Source organism: Folsomia candida, unplaced genomic scaffold (genome assembly GCF_002217175.1).
Source record: "Folsomia candida strain VU population unplaced genomic scaffold, ASM221717v1 Fcan01_Sc002, whole genome shotgun sequence".
Taxonomy (NCBI): Eukaryota; Metazoa; Arthropoda; class Collembola; order Entomobryomorpha; family Isotomidae; genus Folsomia; species Folsomia candida.
In genome coordinates, this window is record NW_019091194.1 from 19,497,916 (window position 1) to 19,522,796 (window position 24,881).

At 38.8% G+C, this 24,881-nt stretch overlaps 7 protein-coding genes across 7 annotated transcripts; 2 read left to right on the forward strand and 5 right to left on the reverse strand.

The window, feature by feature from the left end:
• The first annotated feature begins 1,585 nt into the window (after positions 1 to 1,585).
• Positions 1,586 to 11,240, forward strand: LOC110844700 (myb-like protein U). Its single transcript, XM_022090969.2, has 6 exons — positions 1,586 to 1,881; positions 6,295 to 6,462; positions 7,532 to 7,765; positions 9,321 to 9,713; positions 9,791 to 10,154; positions 10,445 to 11,240. Exons 1-6 carry the CDS (start codon positions 1,768 to 1,770, stop codon positions 10,564 to 10,566), a joined length of 1,395 nt encoding a protein of 464 aa, XP_021946661.1. The 5' UTR covers positions 1,586 to 1,767; the 3' UTR covers positions 10,567 to 11,240.
• Positions 11,241 to 11,472: 232 nt separating this feature from the next.
• LOC118434313 lies at positions 11,473 to 14,348 on the reverse strand. Its single transcript, XM_035847529.1, has 5 exons — positions 13,897 to 14,348; positions 13,552 to 13,755; positions 13,305 to 13,470; positions 12,987 to 13,215; positions 11,473 to 12,891 (listed from the first exon to the last, which is right to left on the reverse strand). Exons 3-5 carry the CDS (start codon positions 13,448 to 13,450, stop codon positions 12,034 to 12,036), a joined length of 1,233 nt encoding a protein of 410 aa, XP_035703422.1. The 5' UTR covers positions 13,451 to 13,470; positions 13,552 to 13,755; positions 13,897 to 14,348; the 3' UTR covers positions 11,473 to 12,033.
• A 139-nt stretch (positions 14,349 to 14,487) lies between these two features.
• On the reverse strand, positions 14,488 to 17,553 carry LOC110845037 (general negative regulator of transcription subunit 3-like). Its single transcript, XM_022091395.2, is given in 9 exon segments — positions 14,488 to 14,693; positions 14,695 to 14,753; positions 14,835 to 14,907; positions 14,997 to 15,048; positions 15,113 to 15,197; positions 15,286 to 16,034; positions 16,123 to 16,227; positions 16,307 to 16,858; positions 16,947 to 17,553. Coding segments are annotated over 7 exon segments (1,119 nt in total). The 5' UTR covers positions 16,145 to 16,227; positions 16,307 to 16,858; positions 16,947 to 17,553; the 3' UTR covers positions 14,488 to 14,614.
• LOC110843570 (CCR4-NOT transcription complex subunit 3-like) lies at positions 16,532 to 17,644 on the reverse strand. Its single transcript, XM_035847662.1, has 3 exons — positions 17,499 to 17,644; positions 16,947 to 17,280; positions 16,532 to 16,858 (listed from the first exon to the last, which is right to left on the reverse strand). The coding sequence occupies exons 1-3, from the start codon at positions 17,642 to 17,644 to the stop codon at positions 16,532 to 16,534; spliced, it is 807 nt and encodes a 268-aa protein (XP_035703555.1).
• Positions 17,558 to 18,832, forward strand: LOC110843015 (GTP-binding nuclear protein Ran). The gene is made up of 4 exons (XM_022088918.2): positions 17,558 to 17,945; positions 18,063 to 18,177; positions 18,401 to 18,645; positions 18,734 to 18,832. Exons 1-4 carry the CDS (start codon positions 17,697 to 17,699, stop codon positions 18,776 to 18,778), a joined length of 654 nt encoding a protein of 217 aa, XP_021944610.1. The 5' UTR covers positions 17,558 to 17,696; the 3' UTR covers positions 18,779 to 18,832.
• A 10-nt stretch (positions 18,833 to 18,842) lies between these two features.
• On the reverse strand, positions 18,843 to 20,428 carry LOC110843014 (putative D-cysteine desulfhydrase 1, mitochondrial). The gene is made up of 2 exons (XM_022088917.2): positions 20,197 to 20,428; positions 18,843 to 20,106 (listed from the first exon to the last, which is right to left on the reverse strand). The coding sequence occupies exons 1-2, from the start codon at positions 20,266 to 20,268 to the stop codon at positions 19,144 to 19,146; spliced, it is 1,035 nt and encodes a 344-aa protein (XP_021944609.1). The 5' UTR covers positions 20,269 to 20,428; the 3' UTR covers positions 18,843 to 19,143.
• A 174-nt stretch (positions 20,429 to 20,602) lies between these two features.
• Positions 20,603 to 24,814, reverse strand: LOC110843571 (multidrug resistance-associated protein 4-like). Its single transcript, XM_035848255.1, has 2 exons — positions 24,204 to 24,814; positions 20,603 to 24,110 (listed from the first exon to the last, which is right to left on the reverse strand). Exons 1-2 carry the CDS (start codon positions 24,660 to 24,662, stop codon positions 21,066 to 21,068), a joined length of 3,504 nt encoding a protein of 1,167 aa, XP_035704148.1. The 5' UTR covers positions 24,663 to 24,814; the 3' UTR covers positions 20,603 to 21,065.
• Positions 24,815 to 24,881: the final 67 nt, after the last annotated feature.

Here is a 24,881-nt window from a genome sequence, read left to right on the forward strand (position 1 = left end):
TAAAACTTGATGACAGCAATTTGATCTAGAGAATCAGAGTGCTTATGTATATGATTAAGTGTACACTTTGTTGTGGCTGCTTTACATGCAAAGTGAGTAAGTCGAGACAATTTTCAGAGTCTCCAAAATTGTAAAATTAGGCAGACTACTAGAGAGATATGAAAGATTCAGTGTGCATCATGATAACAGTGATATGTCAACAAATAAATGAGCCGAGCATTAGTTGGTTGGTCGTAATGAAGGATGACATGTCAATTCCATAATCGCTGGTATTTCCCTCATTTACAACCATTTTATTTGCAAATTTGCCCAACTTTAGAAAACTTTGTAATTTTTCTCGATGAGATGACTCAAAGAAGTGAAGTGCTGGGGCATGACAAGCAACGCCGAGGTAAATGAAAATAAGAAGACGGTGGTGCATTATCTGGGTTAACTTTTATTTCGTTTTCTTCAGTTTGATGCACTTCATGGCTCTGCAATTAAGAAGGCTCCTCCACGCAATGCAAGAAGTGTTAGGAATGGTGTACGTTATTTAAAAACCCTTAAACCCAGTCTGAACTGCGTGTACTTTTGTGAAGAAATAGACTTTTGAAGATAATTTGTAAAATAAATCGTGATGTGCCACATGCCACCCATTATTGCCACCTTCAAAAACAACACTATCTCACACCAAATCTCAATCCTCTCTTCAACAGAGCATCAGCCGACTTGTACATCTTCATGCATTGATTTCATTTTCTTTTTTAGCAGATCTCACACAATTCGACGAAACTAAATTAAATCGCACGGAGGAAAGTCGGGTTCTGTAATGCAATGCATACTCGACTCATTTAACCCACAAGAATAAGCCACTCTTAATTGCTTTTGTCAGGTTGGTGAATTTTCTTTGAGTAGAAATTAGCACCCTTGATTTGCGAAAACTAAATCTCAAATTTAAGTCATTACGAGGAAAAAATGGGTCACAATTATGATCCACAGGCTTGATTGGTCTTTGACTAAATGTTTATATTTTTAATACATATTTATTTATACCAAAACAAGTTAATCATTGATTTGTGAATTCAAATTTGGGAAAAAGCAACGTCAACTTGTTATGCTTGCACTCTATTTGTACTTGATGCACAGAAGATCCATTAACCTGAGTGATCATCATCATCAGCACGAGCATGACATGACCTCAAGGGTACATTCACTTATTGAATGTAAATGCATACATCTCGTGGCTCACTCTTATGGTTCGGCAGTCATTATTGGTCTTTATTTGTCGACCCCAACAGATCGAAATTGAAGGGTTGTTTTTCCTCTACGTGTTGTTGGCTAACCAATCCTTCGTTGTAAATATTCTGTGGTAAGTAAAGTTAATGCAAAATTACCCCCAAAACATTCCCTTTCATCCATCCAATGTGTAATGCTAGTTCGTTATAATATGCAGTCACTCACGAACAACTCCCTCACCTCATCAACATAATATTGGCTTACGTTTTATGTTCATATGTACAACCCCTTCTGTGATATTGCAAGCTATGTAAAATTGATGCATTTGCCGTTCACACGCACAAACTACCTTGGGCTTCAAAGTCTTTGTTCACTTCACCTCAGTTGGTCTTTGGCATCGACCAAGTGAACCAGTGTTATCTGATAAAGTCTTCTCCATCCTGTGCTATAAATATTTTATTTTTTGTCTCACATTGCTACATATTTTGTACCCGTGTGGCTTGAAGAGTTTGTTGCGAACCACACCCCTTCCTCTTGTATTGTGATATTGGGATGAACATGGAGAAGGAGAAAAATATGGACACTTCGGACACCGACTCCATGACCACGGTCAATGTGAATGTCAAGGAGTACGGAAATCCCATGGATTATCAGGAACCTCCACCGGTAAATATTTATTTTCGATTTGTTTAACAACCCTTTCCCAAAGTAGCTACAAACATCAGTACGCTTTACACTTGAGACAACTGTGCATGTTGCATGAAATTCATGCCATGAATTTTACTTGGCGATATATCCAAGCATTAAAAACTATTAACCAAAAGATATGAATTATTACATACTCGACTCGACTCATATGCAATAATAATCCCATTAAATTTTTACTATTTAAAGCTTCAAGTCCAGTTATTTGTTGTCCACTCGTTTCATAGTCCCGTTATTTGTCAAGGATATTTCTGGCTAGGTGGTCGTTTTTATGACTTGGAAGTGACATAATGGTTTCTTATTATTTGGTAACTGGCCTCTGAAATAAGTTACTTGTTGATGTCCAGCCAACTGTAACATGGGCAGATTGCATTCACTCGTAAGGTGACCCTTTATGTACAATGCATGCACACATATCTATGAAAACTGCACCCATCGCGTCCTTCACAACGGACGAACGGTAATAACAATCTTCCAAATTAGGAGCTTGTATTAATTTTCATTTATTTGGTGGCATATAACTTCCTGCAAGATGCGATTCTCCTCTCTCTCTCTTGACGCATGAAAACGTATCATGAAAAGAAGCTAAAAAAAAGTGTCCCCTTCACACCAAGGAATCATCACGATCGATTCATGACTCGTAGAAACGGAGGACATCAAGAATTGAAAATGTGCATAAAATTAGAAATCCACCCGTAATAGGGGTTGGTTGTCAGCATAAATAGCACATAACCCAACTTTTCCTTTCTTTTTGTGATCCTTTTCTCAAGCCTCAGCCAACCAAACAACATCAAGAGCACCTCTTTTGCACTTCGACAAATAACCACAAAGCATGCTGGGAAGAAGCAATAAGTGGTCTCCCATTCTGAACATTGCATACACAACACCACAGCAGCGTCTTCTTCTTCTTCTCATCAACAACTTGCAGGATTTTCACTTACACCAGCGAGCAAACAGAGTCTCGAAGATTCGAATAATGACAATCTCGTCTTAATCTCTCTCAACCAACTAACTAACTCAATCCCTATTCTGACACGATGCAGTTTAGTTATTTCTGCCATCCCTAAATATATGCGCCTACATAACTATTAATCTCCTCGCCGCAACGCGACGTACGTACATGAGCACATATTTGTTAAGCGTGCAATTTAGATGTTTTTATACTTTGAATCCTTTGCAAAATTATGGCGTTGCGTAGCTCTCCTCGGTCTACGTAGACTTGCATGGGCTCAACGACATGTGAATGCATAATGGACAGTTGAATGATATCAGATCAAAAAGATGCTCAATGCAGCCGCCGTTTAGTAGCACTTTCATCTCTGGGCGATCGATTTGACTCCTTCCAAACCCTGATTATTATGATGTGGTGATGCACTTGGATAGTGTGATGTGTGATAATTTTAAACTGCATTGGACCTGCTACACATACATATCTGTGGTCTAACTCTGCCTGACTTGTTACTGCAGAAATTATTACTGTACACCAATTTAAATTCATTTAAATCACATCACTCTGAGCAAACTAGAGCGTTCGGATGATGATGAATGAATAGAAAGTGGTTTTTCTTGAACCTTCGTTTGAGTTTGGTTTAACAAATTTGTTTTGAGAAGGAAGTTGTAATTTCTATTCATAAGGTGAAGGTCAGATAAGATAAGTTGTGGATTTGCTGTTCGATTATATATGACTTTTGATAGTTTCACTTCCTTCCTCCCCATATCGCACGAGTCTGCTGGGCCCACATAATAAAAATATGCTCAATGTCCTTCCACGGTTTTTTGAAAGAATGAAAATCGATCAGAGCGGAGATTAGCGTTTATGAAAGCTTATAATGCAAAGTGTAATTTAATATTTCGTGCATGCACTACACTTATTTCTTGCTGGCTCAAGCATTTTGGTCAAAAATCAGTTATAGAATTTTATGTCGTACGAATGACTCTTATAATTTGCATCCATGGAGTGAGTGTTTCACTTTCATTTTATCGCGTTGGTGAACCGTGTCCGAGTCTAATTTTGAAGGGGTAGCTTTAACTGTTGAGTTCGTTGTTTGACTCAATTTTATTTGATGTGATTGCTGCTGCTGAGATGATGAAAAACCGCAATTTGACTTGGCATAAAATTTCACACATGTAACATATTTGCAATCTTTTAAGCACTGCTCTTTTTGTCTATAATGCTTTTCATCGTTTCAATTTTCCTAAAAGCAGGAGTCCAATTAAGCATAATTTTTCAGATAGTACTAAAATGATTACATTCTTTAGTCAAAATCTGTAATTTTTCTCACAAATGTTTCAAACTTTTAAGCCAAACTACAAACGTGTTCCTCAATTTGTGCAAACTCAGCAGATAAATGAGACTTTTAGGATATACTTAATTGTGATTAAATCAATATGAGATTATAAATGCAATTTATGCAATTACAAATTATTCAATGAGAACTCCACGCTTGTGAACAATGTAAATGTTGTACAATTTCACTTCCTTCAAATTGCAGTTTCCAACTTTGCACAAAACTACTAAACTTTACTAACATACAGAAAGAACTCAATTGTTTTTAACTCTACACACAAAAAGTTCTGGCTCATTGCTTCATTTATTTTATGACTGGGTAAATTGCAAGGGTGTTAGTTGGTAAGTGTTCGTGTGACTTACTGCCTCAGAGCGATTGTAACTCTGTGAAAAAAGTTGGATTAGTTCCTCCTTCCTTGTCCATTATCCATTGTCTCCTCCTGCAAATGCAGTTTCATTCTGTGAGGTTGAATAAATTGGGTTATTTTGATAAAAAACTGGAAATTAAGCAGTCGTAATATCCATGCAAATAAGTAAGTACATACTAAAGACACGGAATATTTGGTACATTTCAAAATCCGGAAACCTGTTGCGTGCATGAACACCAAGTAATTCTAACTGCCGTTATATTATCCGTTAGGACAAATATTTCTATGTACCAGTTACTTTTGAACATCACCACCAACCAAATATTTTCAGGAAAATGCGACTAAAAATAAAATCCTATTTGAAAACATGACGTCTATTGCCTAAATCCATTACAAAGAACGGCACGGCACTACCACTCACCACACTCGTGTATGCATGCATATTATGAAATACAATACTCCTCATAAATAAATACTCAATTGAGTTGTTGAATTTAAAGATGACCACTATTTTTAATTTCGAATGACTAACCAAGCAGCGGTCATCCACCCGAGCTACTGAATGCATCCATCTCTACGTAGGTATTTCCGTACACAGTCAATACGTAAAATATTGTAGTTTTTAGTGAGAGTCATCCATAACAAGGATATTCAGATTTATCTAGTAAGCAATTCTAATGTCGACAATCTCATGAAAAACTTATGCAACAGTATTATGAACTGTTCAGTAACTATTTAGCTGACAATGCAGGGAGGAGGAGGAGACCTGGTAGAGCTACCTTTTTTATGCAAGGCGCAGAATTGACGACGACTCAGGATAATTGCAGAGTGTAATAAACTACAAATTTGTGCCAATTAGCCTTATTTCTGGCTGCTTACTCAACCAATAATGTAAAGTCATAGGCATCTCAGGTTTAAAAAAAGTGAGAGAATGAATCCCAGTTTTATATTCGAGGATGAATTTTGCAATCCAAGACAATTCACAGCATGCATCACACAACAAGAAATCAACATCATCTCTCCCTCCATTGCATTGATGGGCAGTCATATACACAGATTTGAAATGGACCCAAATGAATTTCGAAATTATTTGAAGAGAGAAAGAGATGCACGGTGCATCATGCAAAAGATTTGTCGAGAGTTTTTCATCATCGTATAAACGTACTAATATTTTCAAAATTGAAAGAGACGACAATACAATGCTGCCATTCTAAAAAGTAAGTGTTGACACAGGAGATAATTAGGGAAAGGACATGGAGGAGGATGCACTTTGGAATAATAAATAAATAAATAAATACATAAGTGTGTTGAGCTCCTAACGTTAATATAGATCAGTTTCTCATGGTGGGTATGATGACGACGAAGGTAATGGTGCTGATAATTAACTCTTTTTTTAAGACGAGGGAGAAATGAGAAAGATTTTAATCATGCAGTTAAATATCTGAAAGGAAAAAGTGAATGTCGTGACATGTGAGAAAATTAGGAATAATGACACGAACGACATAATGCATGTGGATTTAAATTTAATTTGGACCTTTTGTTAAAATTGTTTAAAATTGTTGACACTTTTGTTTCATAATAATAAATGTGCAAAAGTCAGTTTAAGCGTGTGACAAATGTGCATTATTAATTAGCGTCAGGTACACACAATTTTCCTTTCATGAATGAAAACTAGCTCTAATTTGTTTACTAACGATGCAAATTACATTACTCTTTCAGGCTTATCGTCAAAGTCAACACTCTACGACGGTCCAAGTGACGAGGATAATTGCGTTGGCAGCCGTCATAATCGCGGCGATGTTATCAATCGCGATCGTATTTTCTGCATGGATCCAGATCTCATCTTGTCAACAGGGGCAGCAACAGTCTTCACAAGCTATCCCAGTGGTAAGTTCAGTGTCCATTTTTATTGCGAAAAATGTCGCTAAACTGATTAATTGCATCCATTTATTGCAAAAATATTAGTAAACCTTTTAATTTATCATGCACCTAGTAAAAGTCGTATTTTTCTTATCGTAAATAAAATGTTCTCACTTTTCATATTTAGATAAATGTACTTTTTCTCGTTTTTCTCTGAGAATTTCACAAAGTAGATTTAAATTTACTACTTTCGCATTCACCTTTTATAAATCTGTGCGTGGCAGCAGTGTTGCTATTTTATTGTTGTTTCTGTGCGAGGGGCGATGTTGACAAGTGCATTCTATTCTTGTGGAAATTTTAGATTGTTATGAAAAAAAGGATTGTTTGCAAGGCTGCATCTTCTGCTAGCTCAAAACAACTCTGCTGGTGTGCATGTACCTCAATAATAAATATGAAATATGTAACCTAAAGGTTGACAGAGAGCTAACCAAATAAATAACCACGAAAGAAATTTCAGCTATCTCTCAGCAGCACTCCCTCCCAATAACGAAACGCATTTTTTCTCTTTGTTGCAGCTGCATTACAATAAAAATAACAATAAAAATTAAAAACCTTTCAAGTACAGCCTGGAGTAGTGTGAGAAACGTACGGTCTTGAAGATCGCCATTAATCTTTAATCCGGCATGTGCTGAGTGATAGATGACAAGAACAAAACACGAAATATTTATACAAGTATCTGCTTAGTTTCGTTAGGATAATTACTGGAATAATGCAACATGCAATATTATTATCTGCACATTCAGTTGTTTACGTATGCACTTCTTCACGTTTATCCTTGAAGTTGATATTTTTGGGTAATTGCCAATGCCAAAAACTTCCTCATCATGTACCACCTAAGAATAGTTTATGTATGCATATGGGTTTTTATGCATGTTTGGTGCAACACAATTAGTGGTACTTTACTCTGGGTGTGCAACCAAGAATGCAAATTAGTAAGACGTATGTATTTAGCCAAAAAAGAGCTGCAAGATTTTCACGGCTGGAGAATTGCTGTACTTAAATATTTTGCAATAAGTATGTAAATATATCTTTTTAGCTGGAAGCTCTTTTACAACCGGAGCATTTGAAGTCCTTGCTTGCCATTGCACCCACCACGACGGGAGGGTCAGGCGATCTGGACTTGGCGGAAAGCAAGGTGGACAATATCAACAAGGGAGAGACTAACAACAATCTGAACAAGGACGTATCTTCCGAGGAGGACAACAGTTCGGAGGGAGGTGACGACGGAGTGACCATGATCAAACTTCCGTTGGAGCTGAATCTTCAGGAAGTGAGTCCACATTACTTTTCTATTCAGCACGAATCCATATCTGTACTAAGAAAACTGAATGCAAGCATAAAATCTCACAATGCATGCATTATTTTTATCCGTATTGTCAATGTTATCTTTGCACGGATATTGACAAATCATTCATTATAATTTGGCTAAATCTGAAAATGGCATGGTCATCTTTGTCTGTCAAACCTAAATCTGTACATACCTACATGTCCTTAATTCTGGTAAAGTGGGGAAATTATTTTACCAATTTTTATCATATGTGACAATTGTAACATTGGCAATTTCTGAATGTTGCAATTATTTAGAAAGGCTCTGAATGACAAAACTATTTCAAAAATTATCAAAAATAGTTCGATATTATATTTTATTGTATTTTGTTTTTGATAATCATCTTAACTAGAACAACTCATCACTTTTATTCACGTCAATCTCACGTAGATAAGTAGATGTGGTTATTATTATTTAAGCATGGCATGCGTACTACGTACATACATAGACTGAAATAGTAGAAAAAAACGTGATTAAATTATACCATGGTTGTTGGACATGATCAAAATTGTGAAATATTTACAAATAATTCTCAAACAACTGCATGAGTTCTCATCTGTGGAAAAAACACAAAGAATGCTTTATTGTTGTATAGACAGGCTTTTATTGTCTTGCCATTTTCTTCCCCTCTCTCCCATTCCCCAAGGGAATCGACAAACAGTGTGTTTTATAATCACCTTTGCAATGAGTTTAATTTATAACTTGGACGGCGAACGGATGACTGAATGGATAAATAAATTAGTCAATTAAATCCACAACAACATTTTGGAGAACCAAAACAATTTTTAAGATAGAATTTCGCAGCAAGTACTCCCACGCTTTCGTGCAAGAAAATGTTGGTGCATGCGTTCATTAATCTTATTCATATCTGCATCCTTTCAATTTTCTCATAGTCATAATAAAATAATAAGAAACGAGTCACAGCTGCACTCATTATCGATAAAGTGCATCGCAAATGTGCAGTTAAGTACTTATTTATGTAGCTTAGTTCAAAGGATGTATGAAATCCTGTGCAGTGTTAACCATGTCACTTCATATTTATTTCATGAATAAGCTCATGCATTGAAATACTTATGATAATAAAGATGTGAAATCACTTTGTTCCCTTGTATTTTCCAAGGAGAGGTTTTTAAACTCGAGTCATATCCAATAATGCAATAATGAGTAAGTAAGTAACCCTGTTCAAGACCCGTCGTAATTGTGTCTCACTTTCTGCCAGCTATTGTGCTTGATTGATGCTACATGACTTTTGACACTTTATTGTCGCTCAATTTGTTATGCAGATCAGATCAGTTGAGAATGGAACTGCTCACACATCACTATTATGGATGACTTTCTAATCTAAATTTAATTCTAACCGAGCACACATCTCTCTAGAAATTTGGCGTTGTTGTCGCTAAATTTGGAGAGCGAATAATGTTTAATATCCTTTTGTTAGATTGGTTTTAAATAAGTAAGCAATAAAAATAACGATGCTTAAACTTGTGAATTTTTACAGCACATCTTCGAACGGAATCACAGATCATCCCACATGAATTGCGTGATTGAGAAGAAGAAAGCCGAAGAGATTGTGGACGAGCAGTCCAAACCACTCCCGGCCTTGTTGGGCATCAACATGACCACCGATCCGCGCTACCTCCACTTCACCGGGGAGAAAATGGCAATTTCTTGCGACAGTGGAAACGACCACAGACGAATGCCCCAAGCCCCACAGCCGAATCCAAGTCATGCAAGCAATCCACAACAGCAGCGATTAAACATTTTCGCAAGTTCCAAGCAGAGTTCTCCACTCCGAGATCTTCTCACCTCTGCCCTCGCAGCAGCAGGATCTGCCCCTGTCCACATCATCGGACCAATTCCAATGAATCAAGAGGGACCTCCTTCCGGAGAAGTGAGTCACGAATGATTTTTGGCCTTTTTTATTTTGTTTTATCAATATTTACTAAATATGTATATACAACTTTGTAGTTCCAGAGACAATCTCACCAATCTCCACTCCACTTTTTTAATCAGATGGAACAGCAAGGCCCACCCCAACACTACCAACAACAACAGCACCACCAATTTTTTGTCCAACCCCCACAAGACGAACAAGCACAAGAGAGTAACAATAACTTTGGACCTCTTAGTTCTCTCGGAATTCCTCCCCATTTGATTCCAGTGCTTGTTCCACATCAAGGAAATAACAACAACTTGGATGACTCGTCCAACAACAATCCTTCAGGTCCAGGACCCATTTTCTTCCACCCGCAATCCTCCGAGTTTAGAGAAAGGGCTCTCCCACACCCAGTCCCAATCATGCCACGAGCTCATTTCCAACATGGCCAATTTGGTACGTTCTTTTCATCATGCTGGAATCCAAAAATTGCTTTGGTTTAAGTTGCTTCAAAGCCATTAAAATTATCGTTCCAATGACATTTTCCCCACCTGAGACCTTGCCTCATGTGCACGAGTTGTCATTATTTTCCCATAATGATCAATTAAACCATGCAATTGTTTAATATTGCAGCAACTTTAGTTACGTTTAAGTGCAAACATTAAACACGCATTTTTGATAGCATACCTTAATTACGCATAATTATAAAGAGTGGATTAATTTCAAGGATTTTTTATGTGACATAGTGATTCGTCCACGACGCTCCATTGACAACGAGGACAAATCAGAAGAGCCGCAAAGCCAGAAGAGCCACAAAAGAGTGAAACGATGTGCCTGCGACTGTGCCTGCAAAAATCATCAAGACTAAATTACAAAGAAGAATTTTATATTATGTAGCATCAATTTCATGGAATGTTTTATCTCCAAATCCTCTTGAACCTACTATGCCAAGCTAACATAGGACTATTTTACTATGATTTTTCTGATCACTGCTACTTAAGATTGTAATTAGCATTTCTTATATATTTCTTACCCGTTAATATGATCGCTACCCCAGTTACCTGAGACCTTATGAACTAACTATATGACTAACTACATGCATAATCGTTCAACGATATATATATGCTGTCATTTGAATAGTCTATGATGGTTACCCTCAAATCTTTTGGTCTAACTCAACTTCGCAATCGCATAGGGAAACTTGTACTAATTGCTAATGTTATTTTATTTTATGTCTGGAACAGCTAGAAAGTATAAATCTCAATAATGTGACCTCCGTGGACACACTTCATCTTTAATAACGAGAAATAAATTTTAGAAATAGTTTTTGCAGATTATATGTAATTTTTCAAGTGGACGCGACTAGTTTATCTCATGATTTTTAATGTTATAGCTTATTTTGTGGTCATTGTAATTACGTATGCCTTCCAACGTAGTGAATATGTAGTGTCTATCAACCATCCTACCAATATAAATACAGTTTCTGTTCAGTGATTTAAGTTTTTTGACTGAAATAAATGAATCGTAGTAATTAAGGTATCATTATCATTGCAAGTAATCATACTTTTTACTGATATATCACACAGTTTCGAAATGATTGGAGAACATTTACATACAGAATTCTTCCAACATTTGGGATTTCAACATTCCAATATTAAATTTCTACCGACTTTAATTAGCGGGATAATTAGTTAAAGATAATTAGTTAAAGATAGTGCTGGTATTACAATCACTCAAAACAACTTAATCAATTCCAGATTGAAATTTCTTAATCACATTGACGTCAACATGCTTTCTAAGGTTTTGAGCAGGATTTTTTCGCACCAATTACCGAGATAATTGGTTAAATATAGTGCTGGTATTACAGTCACAAATCTTTTTACTTAGAATAAAGTTTTGTACCAAAAATATGTGCACCTATACCCCTTCCATTCATTTTTAAATCATAAAAGTTATCCGGCAACCTCAGAAAATGAAATAGAAAAAGATCGACCTGGATTTACACTGCTCGTTCAGCTATGAAAAATGCACAAGTTTCGATGCGTAAATGGACATAAGTAAATGCTTACTGACTATGCAAATAACGAATTTTAAAATAAAACAGTATAAATCACACTCAATTTATAAATAAATCAATCAATATTAGTTCATTTTATTGTCAAATTGATTGTGTTTGTTAGAAATAATAGAACATCAGTGGTTTAAGACTCATAAAATTCATATTGTTAGTTTTAAAACCCTGAATATTTGTACATTTAAACTATTATACTACTAATCAGTTCATGTCAAGAATCTTAAATTTTCAAGATAATTAATACAAATAGTATTTACTTATTCATGGCTCACAGTTTGCCACCATTTTAAGAAGTTCCTCGGTGGTAACCCCTTCAAAGTACTTATCTAATTCCTCAAGTGCAATATTCAAAAGTGAGTCATCCTCATTCTCTGTCAGTGATAAACTAACTCCCGAATCTGGTTCGAAGTTAGTCTCGGCTCCTTGTCCAAAGTCTGGTTCGAAGTTAGTCTCGGCTCCTTGTCCAAAGTCTGGTTCGAAGCTAGTCTCGGCTCCTTGTCCAACATTGAACCGTTGAACCATTGAGCCTTCGTTGCCTAAGTTGATTAGCTGGTAGCAAGCCAAAGCAGCACTTTGGTCGTCCCCAATAAATCTTGTTAGGTGAGTCAAGTCCTCAATGACTTGACCATCAATTATAGTATATTGGCCATCCGGAACTATGGCAAAGTACGTGTAGGAATCTTCCGGGGGTGCGGTTGATGGCTCCAAACTCTCGACATCAGCTTGATCTCCGTGAGATACATCCGTAGTGGAGGCTGACAGCTGAATGGAGATTCCCTCATCATCCAAGGACGACGATGATCTTCTTTCCATCTTTATTATTGGCGATTCCGTCTTTACTGTTGCTGATTCCTTCTTTACTATCGGCGAGTCTTCTTCTTTTTGGATGGACAATTTTTCCTTCTTTCGCAGGAACAATTCTTCTTCCTCCTTTTGCACGGATGATTTTTCCTGTTTCCGCAAGGCCGGTTTTTCTTCTTTTTTCAAGGATGATTTGTCCTCTTTTTTCAAGAATAATTTTTCCTCGCTTCTCGATGACGACCTTTCCTTCTTGATCTGTTGATTCCTGGTCGGCTGACTGTTTTGCTTTGCCGTCTCGGAGTTCCCATATTGCGAATTCTATAAGAATGTAAACTAATTAGATTACAGTTTATCTTTCAAACAAAGTCATAAATAAATTTACAATTATTTGAAAAATAAATTATAGTCCTTACACGAAAAATTTCATTTAATTGCGCAAACCATATCATCACATTTTCCTGGTGGACGACCCCTGGCTCATCGACGAAGTTTGTCCATGACCGAAACCATTTTGCCGTTCCAAAAGCTCCATATTGCCCAGGGTTAGACTTTGCCAAATCAACAAATCGCCATGTTTTGATTCGACGAGCAGAGGTGAAACTTCGACGTTGAAAAGTACAGCTGGGGCTTGACGTCGAAGGTCTGAAAATAGACAAATATTTTGAATAAAAGTGGAATTTAAAAAAAATTAAGGGACAAATTTCTTTTAAAAACCTTATTTAATTTTTTACCTTTTAATAATGGATGCTGCCTTTTGATTCGTTTCCCTTTTCGTTGATTTTAGAACTGCCTTTTCTACATCGACACAACAGTCTGCGTTCCCGCACGACTTTCTACGACATCGCAAAACTCGTCCAGAAGATCGTGTTTTCGCCATGGCAAGAAATCTTTAAGTTTCTAGAAAAGTAGATGTAACTTTTAAATTCAGCTCAAAACTTGGGAAGAAAAAGAGCAAGATCGAGAGAGCACTTTTTTGACCTTTATACTTCGACGGTGGCGAGAGAGAGAATGAGCAGAAACCCTCAGTCGTGGCTCCTTAAGTAGGCTTTGTAGGACGCCTTGCTCGCAGGGACGCTCGCTTCACCAAGCACTCTGAGCTTTCTCGAGATAAGGTGTGAACTCCAGGAGATAAGAAGGACTGAAATATCCGCACTTCCAAACGACTCCACGACAAGGTGGAATCTTTAAAAATCAAGAAAAATGGAAACAATATAGTTAAAGATAGCTTGGTGTGATCAATATAGCGTTATATAAGTTAATTAATGTGTTAAAAGCGTAATAATGCATGGAGTGGAAAATGAAGGAAAACAAGGGCTGAGGCACCTATTTTATATTACGTTCCTCCGATTTTAGTGGTGATATTATCGCAATAAAGTAAAGGACTAAAAAACACCCACAGAACCCGACGGCGATGGTATTAATTGGCCGCAAAATGCAAAGGAATTCTAATATTAGGATTAAGTAACTTTAATCTGTCAGCCACGCATTTCTAGGAATTTTGACCGTTTGGCTTGTTCTCCCGCATCGAGATGTGTCCATAGTTCACTCTCCCCTAGAGGCAGGTTGAGATGATGGTCTCTCTTAATTGGCTGACGGGCTTATAAAATTGCTCCTAAATTTGGGCTAAACTACTACTGGACAGTAAAATGTAGATAAACCAATGTTGATTTATGATAAATTAGTAATTTAATCATGAGTCGCGCATTCCTTCCTGTTATTCCTCTCAATTGATAATGCACTGGCCGGCCCTTCATTAAAAAAATTGAGACAAACTCAGCAACTGCGAAAATAATGCTTATAGTAAAATGGTCAGTTGATATGAGGGCTATCTCATATTAATATTTTTTTGCGCCATGCAATTTGTGTTACTAAAGGAATTTATGCAAATTAAAATTATGCAATACACCGGAACTAAAAGTTTTCTAAACATTGCATGAATGTTTTATTATTGGGAATCATCGGAATCATCGAAAATGTAAATTTATAAAATTTATAACTAATTTATAAACTAAAACTAAATTAAGACATGATTAAGAATGGATCAGCAGCATGAATGAAGACTATAGCGGCTTGATGTGTGCTGCGATTGTCTCATATCTCTATCTTCCAGATAGCGATAACACGAATCCGTCATTTTTCCTCTGACCCCACTTTTCTATATCGAAATACACGTATGTCCCCTGCACAAGTAAATCGTGGTGGTTGGAGTTAGAAATTAACTCTTTGTCCTTCAAAATAGTAAGCTGAGTTATTCATCTTACCTGCTCATATTCTTCAGTAACCACCATTGGTTCCTCATGGCGTTGGAACCACATCATATATTTTGTATGGAACCTATGATATTAATACGTTATTATAAATGACCAAGTTTTATAAACTACAGATATATCCTATAAATAGAATAGACAGAATAAAATAAATACCTCCAATTCTGCCTTTTTAAAACTCGTATGGCCAAGTACTGCGCTTTCGTCCCTGTAATGAATTGGTGAATTTAAAAATAGTTCGACCGCACATTTCTTCAAACCAAATTACTTACCCTCCAGATAGTAAAAGATGAAAAACAACGTTTCTATCGATAGCTGGTTGAAAAATTCAAAGGTATCAGAATTTGATAATGGATGCTAGAATATAGAGAATTAATTGTCATTAATAAGGAACATCTAAAAACAGGACAGGAGCCATTAATTTGAGTAATTATTATTGACATACTTGTGGATAATAGAGTGGCGTTGGGTACGGATTTCTGGGTATAAACTGGCGTTCACTATCAGCAGAAACTGGAAGGTGTTGATGGGCAGCTTCCATCATTTGGAATTCAACTTCCGTTCTTATGTGATCCTCAGTGGAACTGATCAGTTGAATACCACCACTACTCAGACCAATTATGTTAAGTAGTCCGATCACATTAGAAGTGTCACCCATAACACTACAAGAGTTACTACCACTACTATTGTTAATGCTGCTAATCAGAGAAGTACTACTAACACCCAGGTTTGACGCAAATCCTCCAGATAAATTACTCGCCGCCCCAGTAACGGAGCCAAGTCCATTAAGAGCTTGCTGAATGTAGGAAGAAGGTTGCTGAAGAGATGATGAGTTTGAAAGTAATTCTATCGTCGATGACAATAATGATGAGGAGTCTCCAAAGAGTTTGTGTTGCTGTTGGAGTTGTAATTGTTGGGACGAGTGCGAGTGGGAGGAGGGGTGCTCATTCACACCGCTTGTCTCAGTCGAGGAGGAGGATGACATTAACAAGATGTTGTTGTTATTACTACACGTCGTTTCTTGTGGAGGGGAAGAGGGGATAAGCCCATTTTCCATGGTTAGGCTGGATCCAGTAATTGGTGTACTGCATGATGTTAATAACTGAATATGTGGGCTTGAATGATCCTCATCAATCGGACTCCCATTCCCGTTTTCAAGTATCCCGTTTACTGTTGACATACCACCCAAGGGCCCTAAAGTTAAACAACCATGTAAAAATTAACCACTAATCAATCACTTACAAATAAAAAACATCACTAATTGTTGAATGCTCATAATTACCTCTAATTATGCTGGAATCCATGACTGAAAATTTGGACAAACCCCGAAAACATAAACCACCCGTGGTCGAAGAGCCGTCCTTGTGCACCGTTAGATCAGGGTGGCCTAGAGATACATACAACCGAATAAGAACAAAATTGTCCCCTTGTCATAAAATTAGGATTAAATTGTATGCTAGCTATACCATCACCGTTACCTATGGATTTAGAGTTATTGAGAGCATTGTGGTAGTTGTGAGTGGGGGACGAAGACAGAGACGAGAGCGAGGAGACGTGATTTGACAACCATGAGCTGGGAGACGAATTATTCGGAGTACCGACACCATTGGGGGGTGTTCCTACCGCTCCGACAGCCTTTCCTCCTTCTACACCTACAGGACTTGGACTATGATTCGACTGAACCACCGCTTTCACCTCAACAGGCCTGACGACTTTGACGGAGACGTCGTCTGAAGATTTTCTCCTCTTTTCAGGATCTGAAGCATCACTGGAATGAACGGGGGAAATTGGTGAGTTGTTCCCAGAAGTTGTTGTAATTGATATTGGCAACTCTTCCTCTGCTCCTTCTTCTCCCGTACCACCGCCGACTGGTTTGCCGACGAGAAATCGTCAAAACCATCGAGACCGTCAATATCATCATAAATAAATTCATTCCCTTCAAATCCAGCTTCTTGACTGGACTCTAAGTACTCGATGTCATCTTTGATGTTTTTGACTTGACTTAAAAATGTTCTAAGCTGTAATTACAAGAAAATTAACAAGGTGAATAATCAGATTATTGAGGTACCGTTAATGTTTATTATAGATTTAGTATCTTATACTGACCGCATTTACATCCTCTGCTAGATTGTCAAGCATTCTCATCAGAGTTTCCAATTTTGTTATATGAAACCTGTGTCGTTCGAGGAAGGTTTTTAATTCGTCGAGTCGGTCTTGCTTATCTTTATCCAAGCGCTTTTTCCCTGCAGCTAAAATGGACTCGATTTCGCACTCGAAGGAATCAATTTGAATTTGCATCGAGTCAATAGCTGAAATTAACCAACTGTTCAGGTCTTCTCGCTCCCTCGTCGTGGGGTCTAGTTTTTGAGCCGCCCCAAGTCCTTTTTTAATAGGCTTTCGCTTTAGTTTCTCTTTCGACAACCTTAAATCGCTCAATTTGCTGCACAAAGTAAAAAAATTTGACTCCTTGTCAACTTGTATTGTTTACTCTACAGACAGTCCGAGAAAGTCGTCATGGAATCGGAGTGAGTGAGTGTGTGGTTGTGGTGATGCAAATTTTGCTTTCCCAGACTGCCAGGCATGCTGCCAATGGCCAACCGCCACTCCTTCACACATTTGAGCTAAGCCAATGAACTTTTCATTTCCTCTTCTTCTCACTTTAACAAACCGATCAGCCTCTCTGGGTCAGTCGCTGCTTGTTCCGACCGTCTCTCGCTCGCACTCACTTTGGTTCCGTCTCCCCAGTCGGCTACATTGTCAGCTCTTTGCTCTCTCTTGCCTGCCTGCCTACGTCGCCTTGTCATCGTCGCCAAGTGTTTGATTTTTACGTGTTCGTCGTCGCTTATCGTGGTCACCATGGCGGAGAAGAAGGAAGAGAACATGCCGACCTTCAAGTGTGTCTTGGTGGGGGATGGAGGGACTGGGAAAACCACGTTCGTCAAGCGTCACGTGTCTGGAGAATTCGAGAAAAAGTATGTCGCCACGTCTGGCGTCGAAGTCCGCCCGCTCGTCTTCAATACGTCGCGAGGCTCGATCCGTTTCGAAGTGTGGGACACAGCAGGTCAGGAGAAATCTGGAGGCTTGCGGGACGGTTATTATACTCAGGTAAGGAAGAGAGGTTGATTGATATTAGTTGGTCGGCGATGATGGCGGTGCACGGGAGGATAACTCATGTATAAATTAAATTATTAATTTGGAATTTTTTATATATTTTTTCTCTAGGGTCATTGTGCGATTATAATGTTCGATTTGACTACTCGTGCCACGTATAAGAACGTGCCGAACTGGCATCGGGATTTGGTTAGGGTTTGCGAGAACATACCGATTGTACTTTGCGGTGAGTTTATTATACATAAAGTGAGTGAGTTATGTACTGTGCGGGTGGAGCTTAAACCTACGGCCTCCTGAAGTACCTTGTGCTGAGACTAGGGTTTCTCGTGAGTTTAACTCCATCCGCACAGTACATAACTTACTCACTTTATGTTTAAAATTGATGAAAGTCTAAAAAATGATTTATATGATGAGTGACAACGTAACGGGATGATTTGTTGTGTGTGCAGGGAACAAAGTTGACATCAAGGATCGGAAGGTGAAGGCAAAGAGCATCGTTTTCCATCGGAAGAAGAATCTACAATATTACGATATCTCCGCTAAGAGCAACTACAACTTTGAGAAACCATTTCTCTGGCTGGCTCGTAAACTTATTGGGGATGCCAACCTTGAGTTCGTCGCCATGCCAGCGCTGGCGGCACCAGAGGTCCACATGGATCCTGCTTGGCAACGACAGATTGAAAACGATCTCCAGGTCAGTGCATGATTTAAAATAAACTACTTTTTATCGGTATCGAATTGGCAACTATCTACATTATTGTGTATTTATTTGCATATTTTAGGAGGCAGCCAACGTTGCTCTACCCGATGATGATGAAGATCTATAAGCTCCATCTTTTCTCACTAACATCAAAGCTAACAGCAACATCTTCGTCGTCGATAATTTGTTCGTATGAACTTTGTTTATGCAATTTAAAAATAAAATCTAAACTATTTGTACGTCTGTGAATTTGTCAGTGATATATTCAAAAGGTGAGCTGAGCTCACTTTTCCTAAAGTAAATATTTGTGTCGTCTTTTATGGTCACACAAACAACAAAATTAAATGTGTACATGCGTCACTAGATAAATAAATAGATATATTGTTAATTAACTTATACTGCTGGATTTATTAATTACTAGTAGTAATTTACTACTATTACTCTTATAATGTAGATGTCTCACAGTTTCGAATATGGATTTAACGCATAATACTAATCAAAAATATGTCCACTCCCCATCATTGAAAACATCCCACCAGTGTGCAAAAAGATGCAGACTTTCCCCTCGTGTCTCTTCTCCTTTATGAAACTACCAACCGCTTTCACTGTGTAACTCCCATCCAAAATTATCCCAGACGATCTCGCCACACATTTAATCAACTCAATTTCTTCCCCTGAATTGATCCCGTAACCAAGATTTTTAGCAGTTTCAAACCGAATTAGGTCCTCTGCCTTGCATTCTCCCCTTAATCCGACCAACGTCAACATCTCGTTGACATAGTTCAAGAAATATGCCGGCTTTTCATCCCATGCGATGTACCCTGTTAGTTTTACATCTTTTAAATAACTAGAATTTGACAATAGCTTTCCAATCACGAGCCCAGCAGCAATTCCACCGCTTCCACAGGCAAAAAAAATTTCATCCACGGGAGCACCTTTCAATTCTTCGAGTTGACCTTCCAACTCGTGAAAGCAGTCGATGTAGCCGAATATTCCGTGCACCGTACTCCCACCCATGGGCAATATGTACGGGTTCGAAGCACCCTCTTCCTTCATCAAGGTTTCCTTCGCTTCTTCGAGCAACTTTTGCTGCCCATGTTGGAGGTAATGGTCCCTCGAGATGAAGAATAACTTAGATCCGAATAGTGAATGGAAAAAGAGATTTCCTTGCGATGGTTGACATTCCAGATTTTTCACTAAAACATGAGCAGATCGCAAGCCAAGTCGGGGAGCGATCGCGGACACGACGCGACAACAATTGGATTGCGTTGGCCCCAGAGACACGATCCAGTCGTGCTGTCCCCTCAAAACTTCGGGGAGGATGAATTCCAATTTCCGTATTTTGTTCCCACTTGCGGCTAAATCCGTCAAATCGTCCCGTTTTATGAGGAAGTTGTATGTCCTTCCTTGGAAAGAGAATGACCAGGGGTGCAGTGGGGTTGGGAAATTGCCGAGCTGAATACATAATAATGTTGAGCATTTTCTTAATTTTAAGAAATCAAAAAAATATACATTCTTAATCTATTGGTTGAGAGTTATACTAACCTTAACTTTGTGCGACGGGATGTTTAAAAGTTTCACTGCAGATTCTAAAAACCATGGTTTGTAAGGTTCCATTTCAGGTATCCGTTCTTGATGTAATTTCAGTAGGAGATATACATACGCACAGCAATTGGCGAAAATCAGACTGAAATTTGCTATATGTGTAAATTGGTTCAGAGCAAGATATGGTGAAGAACTAGTGTGGCTTAAAGCATTTGCAATTTAATACTGAAAGTAATGCCGATGTTGTTCAGGATGAGTATTGGTGAACTGCTGTTTGTGATAAATTAAATTAAATGAAAAATTAACTCAAATCATGCAGTCATCGTTGTCAAGTTCTCAGAATTCATGCGATGAAGTCTGTTAAATGTGGTTGTGTGATGCGAATAAAATTGCTATCGAAATGGGATAAGTTACATAAATACAAGGTTTTTTATTTCCAAAATTGTTTCAAGGAATTAATTACCCATTTTAATTATTATTATTAAGCAGCATTTTACAAATAACTTAAAAAAGTAGTTCCTCACTTATCGCTGCTAACTTAATTCTAAGCTTATAAAATTGTATCTATTACATCATTATCTTGAAAATACTGATCATCGTCAGCATTTGGATGAGCAAGTCGATACAATATACCGTCCGGATTTCCCATTAATTTTAGTGGGGTATCATTCTCAACAATTTGTCCTCCATACAGCACTACAATTTTATCGCAATCTAAAATATTGTGTATCTTATGAGCAATACTTATCACCGTGAAGTCCTTCATATATTCCTTAATCAATTTATGTATGGTAATATCAGCTTCCACATCTAAATTCGCAGTGGCTTCATCGAGCAAAACTATTTTGTTCTTTTTCAGCAACCTTTGTTCAACTTTGTTCCCTGCACACACAACAAATCACAAAACATAAAAATTGCTTTTGTCCCATGCTTAGATTCTCTGAAATTAAAGGCTCGTCCAAGTCGCATGTACTTAAAGAAGGACAATTAAGAAGGTTTAGAACTCGGTGCAACTCATCATCCCCAAATTTCTCTTCAGGATCCAAATTGTAGCGTAACGTGCCACTAAACAAGTCCATGGATTGTGGAATTATCGTTATATTTGATCGCAAGACACGGAACGGAATGCTACAAATGTTAACACCACCGATAAAAATGGCACCTTGTTGAGCAGCAGAAGGCACTAATCTCAACAGTGATGCGATCATCGAGCTCTTTCCGGACCCAGTCCTCCCCACGATGCCGACCTTTTCGCCAGATTTCACACACAGCGAAATATTTTTGAGGGCAGCAGTCTCATCACTTTCTCCATATTTTAAGAAATAATCAGCAAACTCAATGTCGGTACTTTCTTGCGGCCATTTTTGAGCATTTTCTGCCTCAATGGTTCCCATCTCTTCCGAAGGTAGAGATCCCTCAGAAAATTCCTTCACTCGTTCCAAAGAAACGAGCTGATTCTCAACCTCAGCCGACTGTCTGACAGCCAATTGTAACATCCCCGTCAGAGTTAGTGCGGATGAAATTACGAGTCCATATGTCGTCGAATTATCCCCTTTTGTCGAAAAAATGAAAAAACTAAAGATAACCATCGCTGTGAAAAGTACGGCGACAAAGTCTAAATACATCGCGATCCATCGCCCACTCGCCACATAAATGAACCAGGCTGAGCTATGTGTATCCTGAATGGCGTGGAAGTCACCAATTTGCTTCTCAACCATCCCATTAGTGCAACGGATTAGAGGAATTCCACGAAATGCTGACTTCACTCGAGTCAACATGTCTCCTCTCGTCCCAGCTTCGAGTTGCTTCACAGCTTTGGAACTCTTGAGATAAAATCCCCTCAAAATGACGAGAAATATGAGCAGGATTAAGACCGGAAGGATTGTGATGGGTGCGACGATGGACACCACGATTAAAACGGCTATCCCGCTTTGTAATGACTCCACTGCGTCGAATAAAGATTGGGGCAAAATATCGTCGAGTGTCCCTGTGTCTGAGGAAAACCGAGATAAGATCTGACCGGACGGCGTCCTTTCGAAAAAACTTAACGGGCTTCCGATAACTCCTTTGCTCATGGAGAAATGCAATCTGGCCGAAATGCAGACACACATTGAGAAGAAGAGGGTGCTCCTTAGGAAAAATGTCGCTATGAGCAGCCCCACGATGACCGAGTAGACAATCACGATCCCTTCCTCTGTTTTTACTATAGGTGGCAGCCAACTGTAAATTATGTCCGAATCGGAGCTACCACCAGCTACCCAGAGCTTTATCCAAAGGTCTACCACGACCAGGAGACAAATTCCAGCAGTTGTGGGGAAAATGATTTGAAATATGCTCCGGCAGAGTGACACTACACCGAAATATTGGAAAGTTCCCGTTTTTCCCTCGGTTTTAGAAGACGTTAGAATCTGCCCAACTTCCGGTTCCGTGCTTGACATGCATCGTGGCATAATTCTCCCTTCATTTGCTTCTTGTGGAGGAAGTGGTTCTTCCTCTATTATTCTCGACATCTCAGTAATTGCAGGGTTACAAATAGTTTTAACGCTGCCGTCATCCTCAATTTGCAGGATAACATTGGCCATTTGCAAATGCAATTCGGTATTAGTGACCAGCACCACAATCTTATTTCTCATTAGTCTCAGCACACACTCGTGAAATATTTTATACGCAACTCTCCCGTCTAATGATGCAAACGGGTCGTCTAGTAAAATTAGGTCGGAATTTGAATACGCCGTCCTTGCCAGGCTAATTCGAGCTCTCTGTCCACCACTGAGGTTCAGACCTTGATCTTCCAACAAGGTGGCGTCACCGTGAGACAATGCCTGCATATTTTCCTCCAAAGCACATGCCCGCACGACTTGGTGATACCAATCAGGGCGGAAGTCCTGCTTAAACAGAATGTTTTCCTTGATACAACCCCCAAATATCCAGGGATCTTGCGCCGCATAAGATACCGAGTTTGCAGATAAGCACTCTAGATCCCCACTCCTCAAGGGTAATTCGCCCAAAATGGCGTTTAACAACGTACTCTTGCCACTCCCTACAGGCCCAGTTATGCAAACTAAGGACGGACCTTCTACACAAAAGTTTACATCACGGAGCTCAAGCCCTGCTTGACCCACGGTTATGTTCACACCGGACGCGATTAATTGCACCTGACTGTTTAATACTGGCAAAGTTTTTAGCGAAATATTTTCACAGATTTCTTCCTCCATTAGAAATTCCTTCACTCGTCTCAGGCTGACAACAACCTCGCTAATGTTTATGATCGCCATTGGGAAACAAAATGTCATAATTATTCTAATCGTATTGTACAATGCGAAAGACACGAAAATATTTTCCGCCGTGATCTTCTCCCCCGTCAAATATTGGGCTAACGCTGTCAAAAATATGATAAGTTTTGACGACACGGCGAACAAAGTTCCATTCATGGCTCGCAGAAATCCGGCCAGTTTGACAAATCTGAGCTCCTTTTTTCTCGCCTGATCCACCCTTTTTGAAAATACGACGTCCCATGAGTTCATTTTGATGGTGCGAATTCCATTTAGTATTTCTGTGAGGAGATTGATCCTGTCGTCAGCCGCTCTTGCGGTTTGATTTCTTAGGTGCTTGAACCACTTGGAGAAGAGCAGTTGGAGTGGGATGTAGACGAGAATGAGACCAAGACCGATGAGACATGACCATCCCAAGTATTCCAACCAAAGGAGCGTCGTGACGAGGCCTGCTTGTAGCGGACCCACCCACAAATAGTGGAAGGAAAATGATAACTGGTCAAATCGGGTGAGATCGTTTCCAAGAATGTTGGCAATTTGGCCGGGATTAATCTTCATGTAGCTGCATACGCTAAGTCGCAACATTTTTGAGTAGATTAGTGACGACACGGCCACCCGGGCTCGCATTCCTATTCGCATAATCTGTACAGAAATGAGTGCATAACTTAATTAAGCATTATTAATTGTCAAATTTGTCAAGAAGGGAATTACGATAATATTTTAGACTTCACTTGCCTGTAAACTGTAAGTCTGGTGCAAAATGGTAGGCATCAAGGCTAACAAAACGACCCCACCGGCAAACCCGAGTCCATAATTTTGATCGTACTTCTCCGCAGATTGGAAATATCTGATGAGATATCCCATGCAGATTGCTCGTCCGATGTTGATAATGCACTCATTGGTGAACACGATGAGTCCAAGGGCGCAGTATGGAGCACCAAATGCACGGAAAATAGCGCACGCTAAACTTGCATCCTTTCCACTTTTGTTCCTTAATTCCTTGTCCCACTCGGCCTTTAATAATTTTCCGACAAAGGCTGCTTCATCCGATTTACTCACGTGTTCCAAATCTGACCAATTTAACTTGAACTTGCTCCCTCGACGCAAAAGTGGAATTACCCAGAGGAAAAACAGTTTTGATAAAAAATTCGATTTTAGGTAAGAATACACGAGTGGATTTATGTTGGAGTACATGGTTGCGAAGGGGTTAATTGTAATATAATTAGTTAATTAATTAGTAAAAAATAATTATTGTTATGCATTTATTTAATACTGCACGAGTGCAAAAGTTGTGCTAAAGCCGACTGACTATGCATTTGCGAGGAGGACAACGATCATGAGGTCTCCGTTTTTCATGAGAGCATAAAAAAGAAGTGCACATGAGAATCGCATTGCAGCATGACTCATTTGGCA

What these genes read in the sequence shown, in the direction of transcription:
- LOC110843015 (XM_022088918.2), top strand. Translation starts at nt 17,697, where the DNA reads ATGGCGGAGAAGAAGGAAGAGAACATGCCGACCTTCAAGTGTGTCTTG. An exon ending in GGGACGGTTATTATACTCAG is followed by an intron (nt 17,946 to 18,062) that starts GTAAGGAAGAGA and finishes TTTTTTCTCTAG; the next exon opens with GGTCATTGTGCGATTATAAT. An exon ending in AGATTGAAAACGATCTCCAG is followed by an intron (nt 18,646 to 18,733) that starts GTCAGTGCATGA and finishes TGCATATTTTAG; the next exon opens with GAGGCAGCCAACGTTGCTCT.
- LOC110843014 (XM_022088917.2), bottom strand. Translation starts at nt 20,268, where the DNA reads ATGGAACCTTACAAACCATGGTTTTTAGAATCTGCAGTGAAACTTTTA. An exon ending in TCCCGTCGCACAAAGTTAAG is followed by an intron (nt 20,107 to 20,196) that starts GTTAGTATAACT and finishes TTATGTATTCAG; the next exon opens with CTCGGCAATTTCCCAACCCC.
- LOC110843570 (XM_035847662.1), bottom strand. Translation starts at nt 17,644, where the DNA reads ATGACAAGGCGACGTAGGCAGGCAGGCAAGAGAGAGCAAAGAGCTGAC. An exon ending in AGGCTGATCGGTTTGTTAAA is followed by an intron (nt 17,281 to 17,498) that starts GTGAGAAGAAGA and finishes TACTTTGTGCAG; the next exon opens with CAAATTGAGCGATTTAAGGT. An exon ending in TAGCAGAGGATGTAAATGCG is followed by an intron (nt 16,859 to 16,946) that starts GTCAGTATAAGA and finishes TTGTAATTACAG; the next exon opens with CTTAGAACATTTTTAAGTCA.
- LOC110843571 (XM_035848255.1), bottom strand. Translation starts at nt 24,662, where the DNA reads ATGTACTCCAACATAAATCCACTCGTGTATTCTTACCTAAAATCGAAT. An exon ending in ACCAGACTTACAGTTTACAG is followed by an intron (nt 24,111 to 24,203) that starts GCAAGTGAAGTC and finishes ATTTCTGTACAG; the next exon opens with ATTATGCGAATAGGAATGCG.
- LOC110844700 (XM_022090969.2), top strand. Translation starts at nt 1,768, where the DNA reads ATGAACATGGAGAAGGAGAAAAATATGGACACTTCGGACACCGACTCC. An exon ending in TGGAGCTGAATCTTCAGGAA is followed by an intron (nt 7,766 to 9,320) that starts GTGAGTCCACAT and finishes GAATTTTTACAG; the next exon opens with CACATCTTCGAACGGAATCA. An exon ending in TTTCCAACATGGCCAATTTG is followed by an intron (nt 10,155 to 10,444) that starts GTACGTTCTTTT and finishes TATGTGACATAG; the next exon opens with TGATTCGTCCACGACGCTCC.
- LOC118434313 (XM_035847529.1), bottom strand. Translation starts at nt 13,450, where the DNA reads ATGGCGAAAACACGATCTTCTGGACGAGTTTTGCGATGTCGTAGAAAG. An exon ending in GCAGCATCCATTATTAAAAG is followed by an intron (nt 13,216 to 13,304) that starts GTAAAAAATTAA and finishes GTCTATTTTCAG; the next exon opens with ACCTTCGACGTCAAGCCCCA. An exon ending in AATTAAATGAAATTTTTCGT is followed by an intron (nt 12,892 to 12,986) that starts GTAAGGACTATA and finishes ACATTCTTATAG; the next exon opens with AATTCGCAATATGGGAACTC.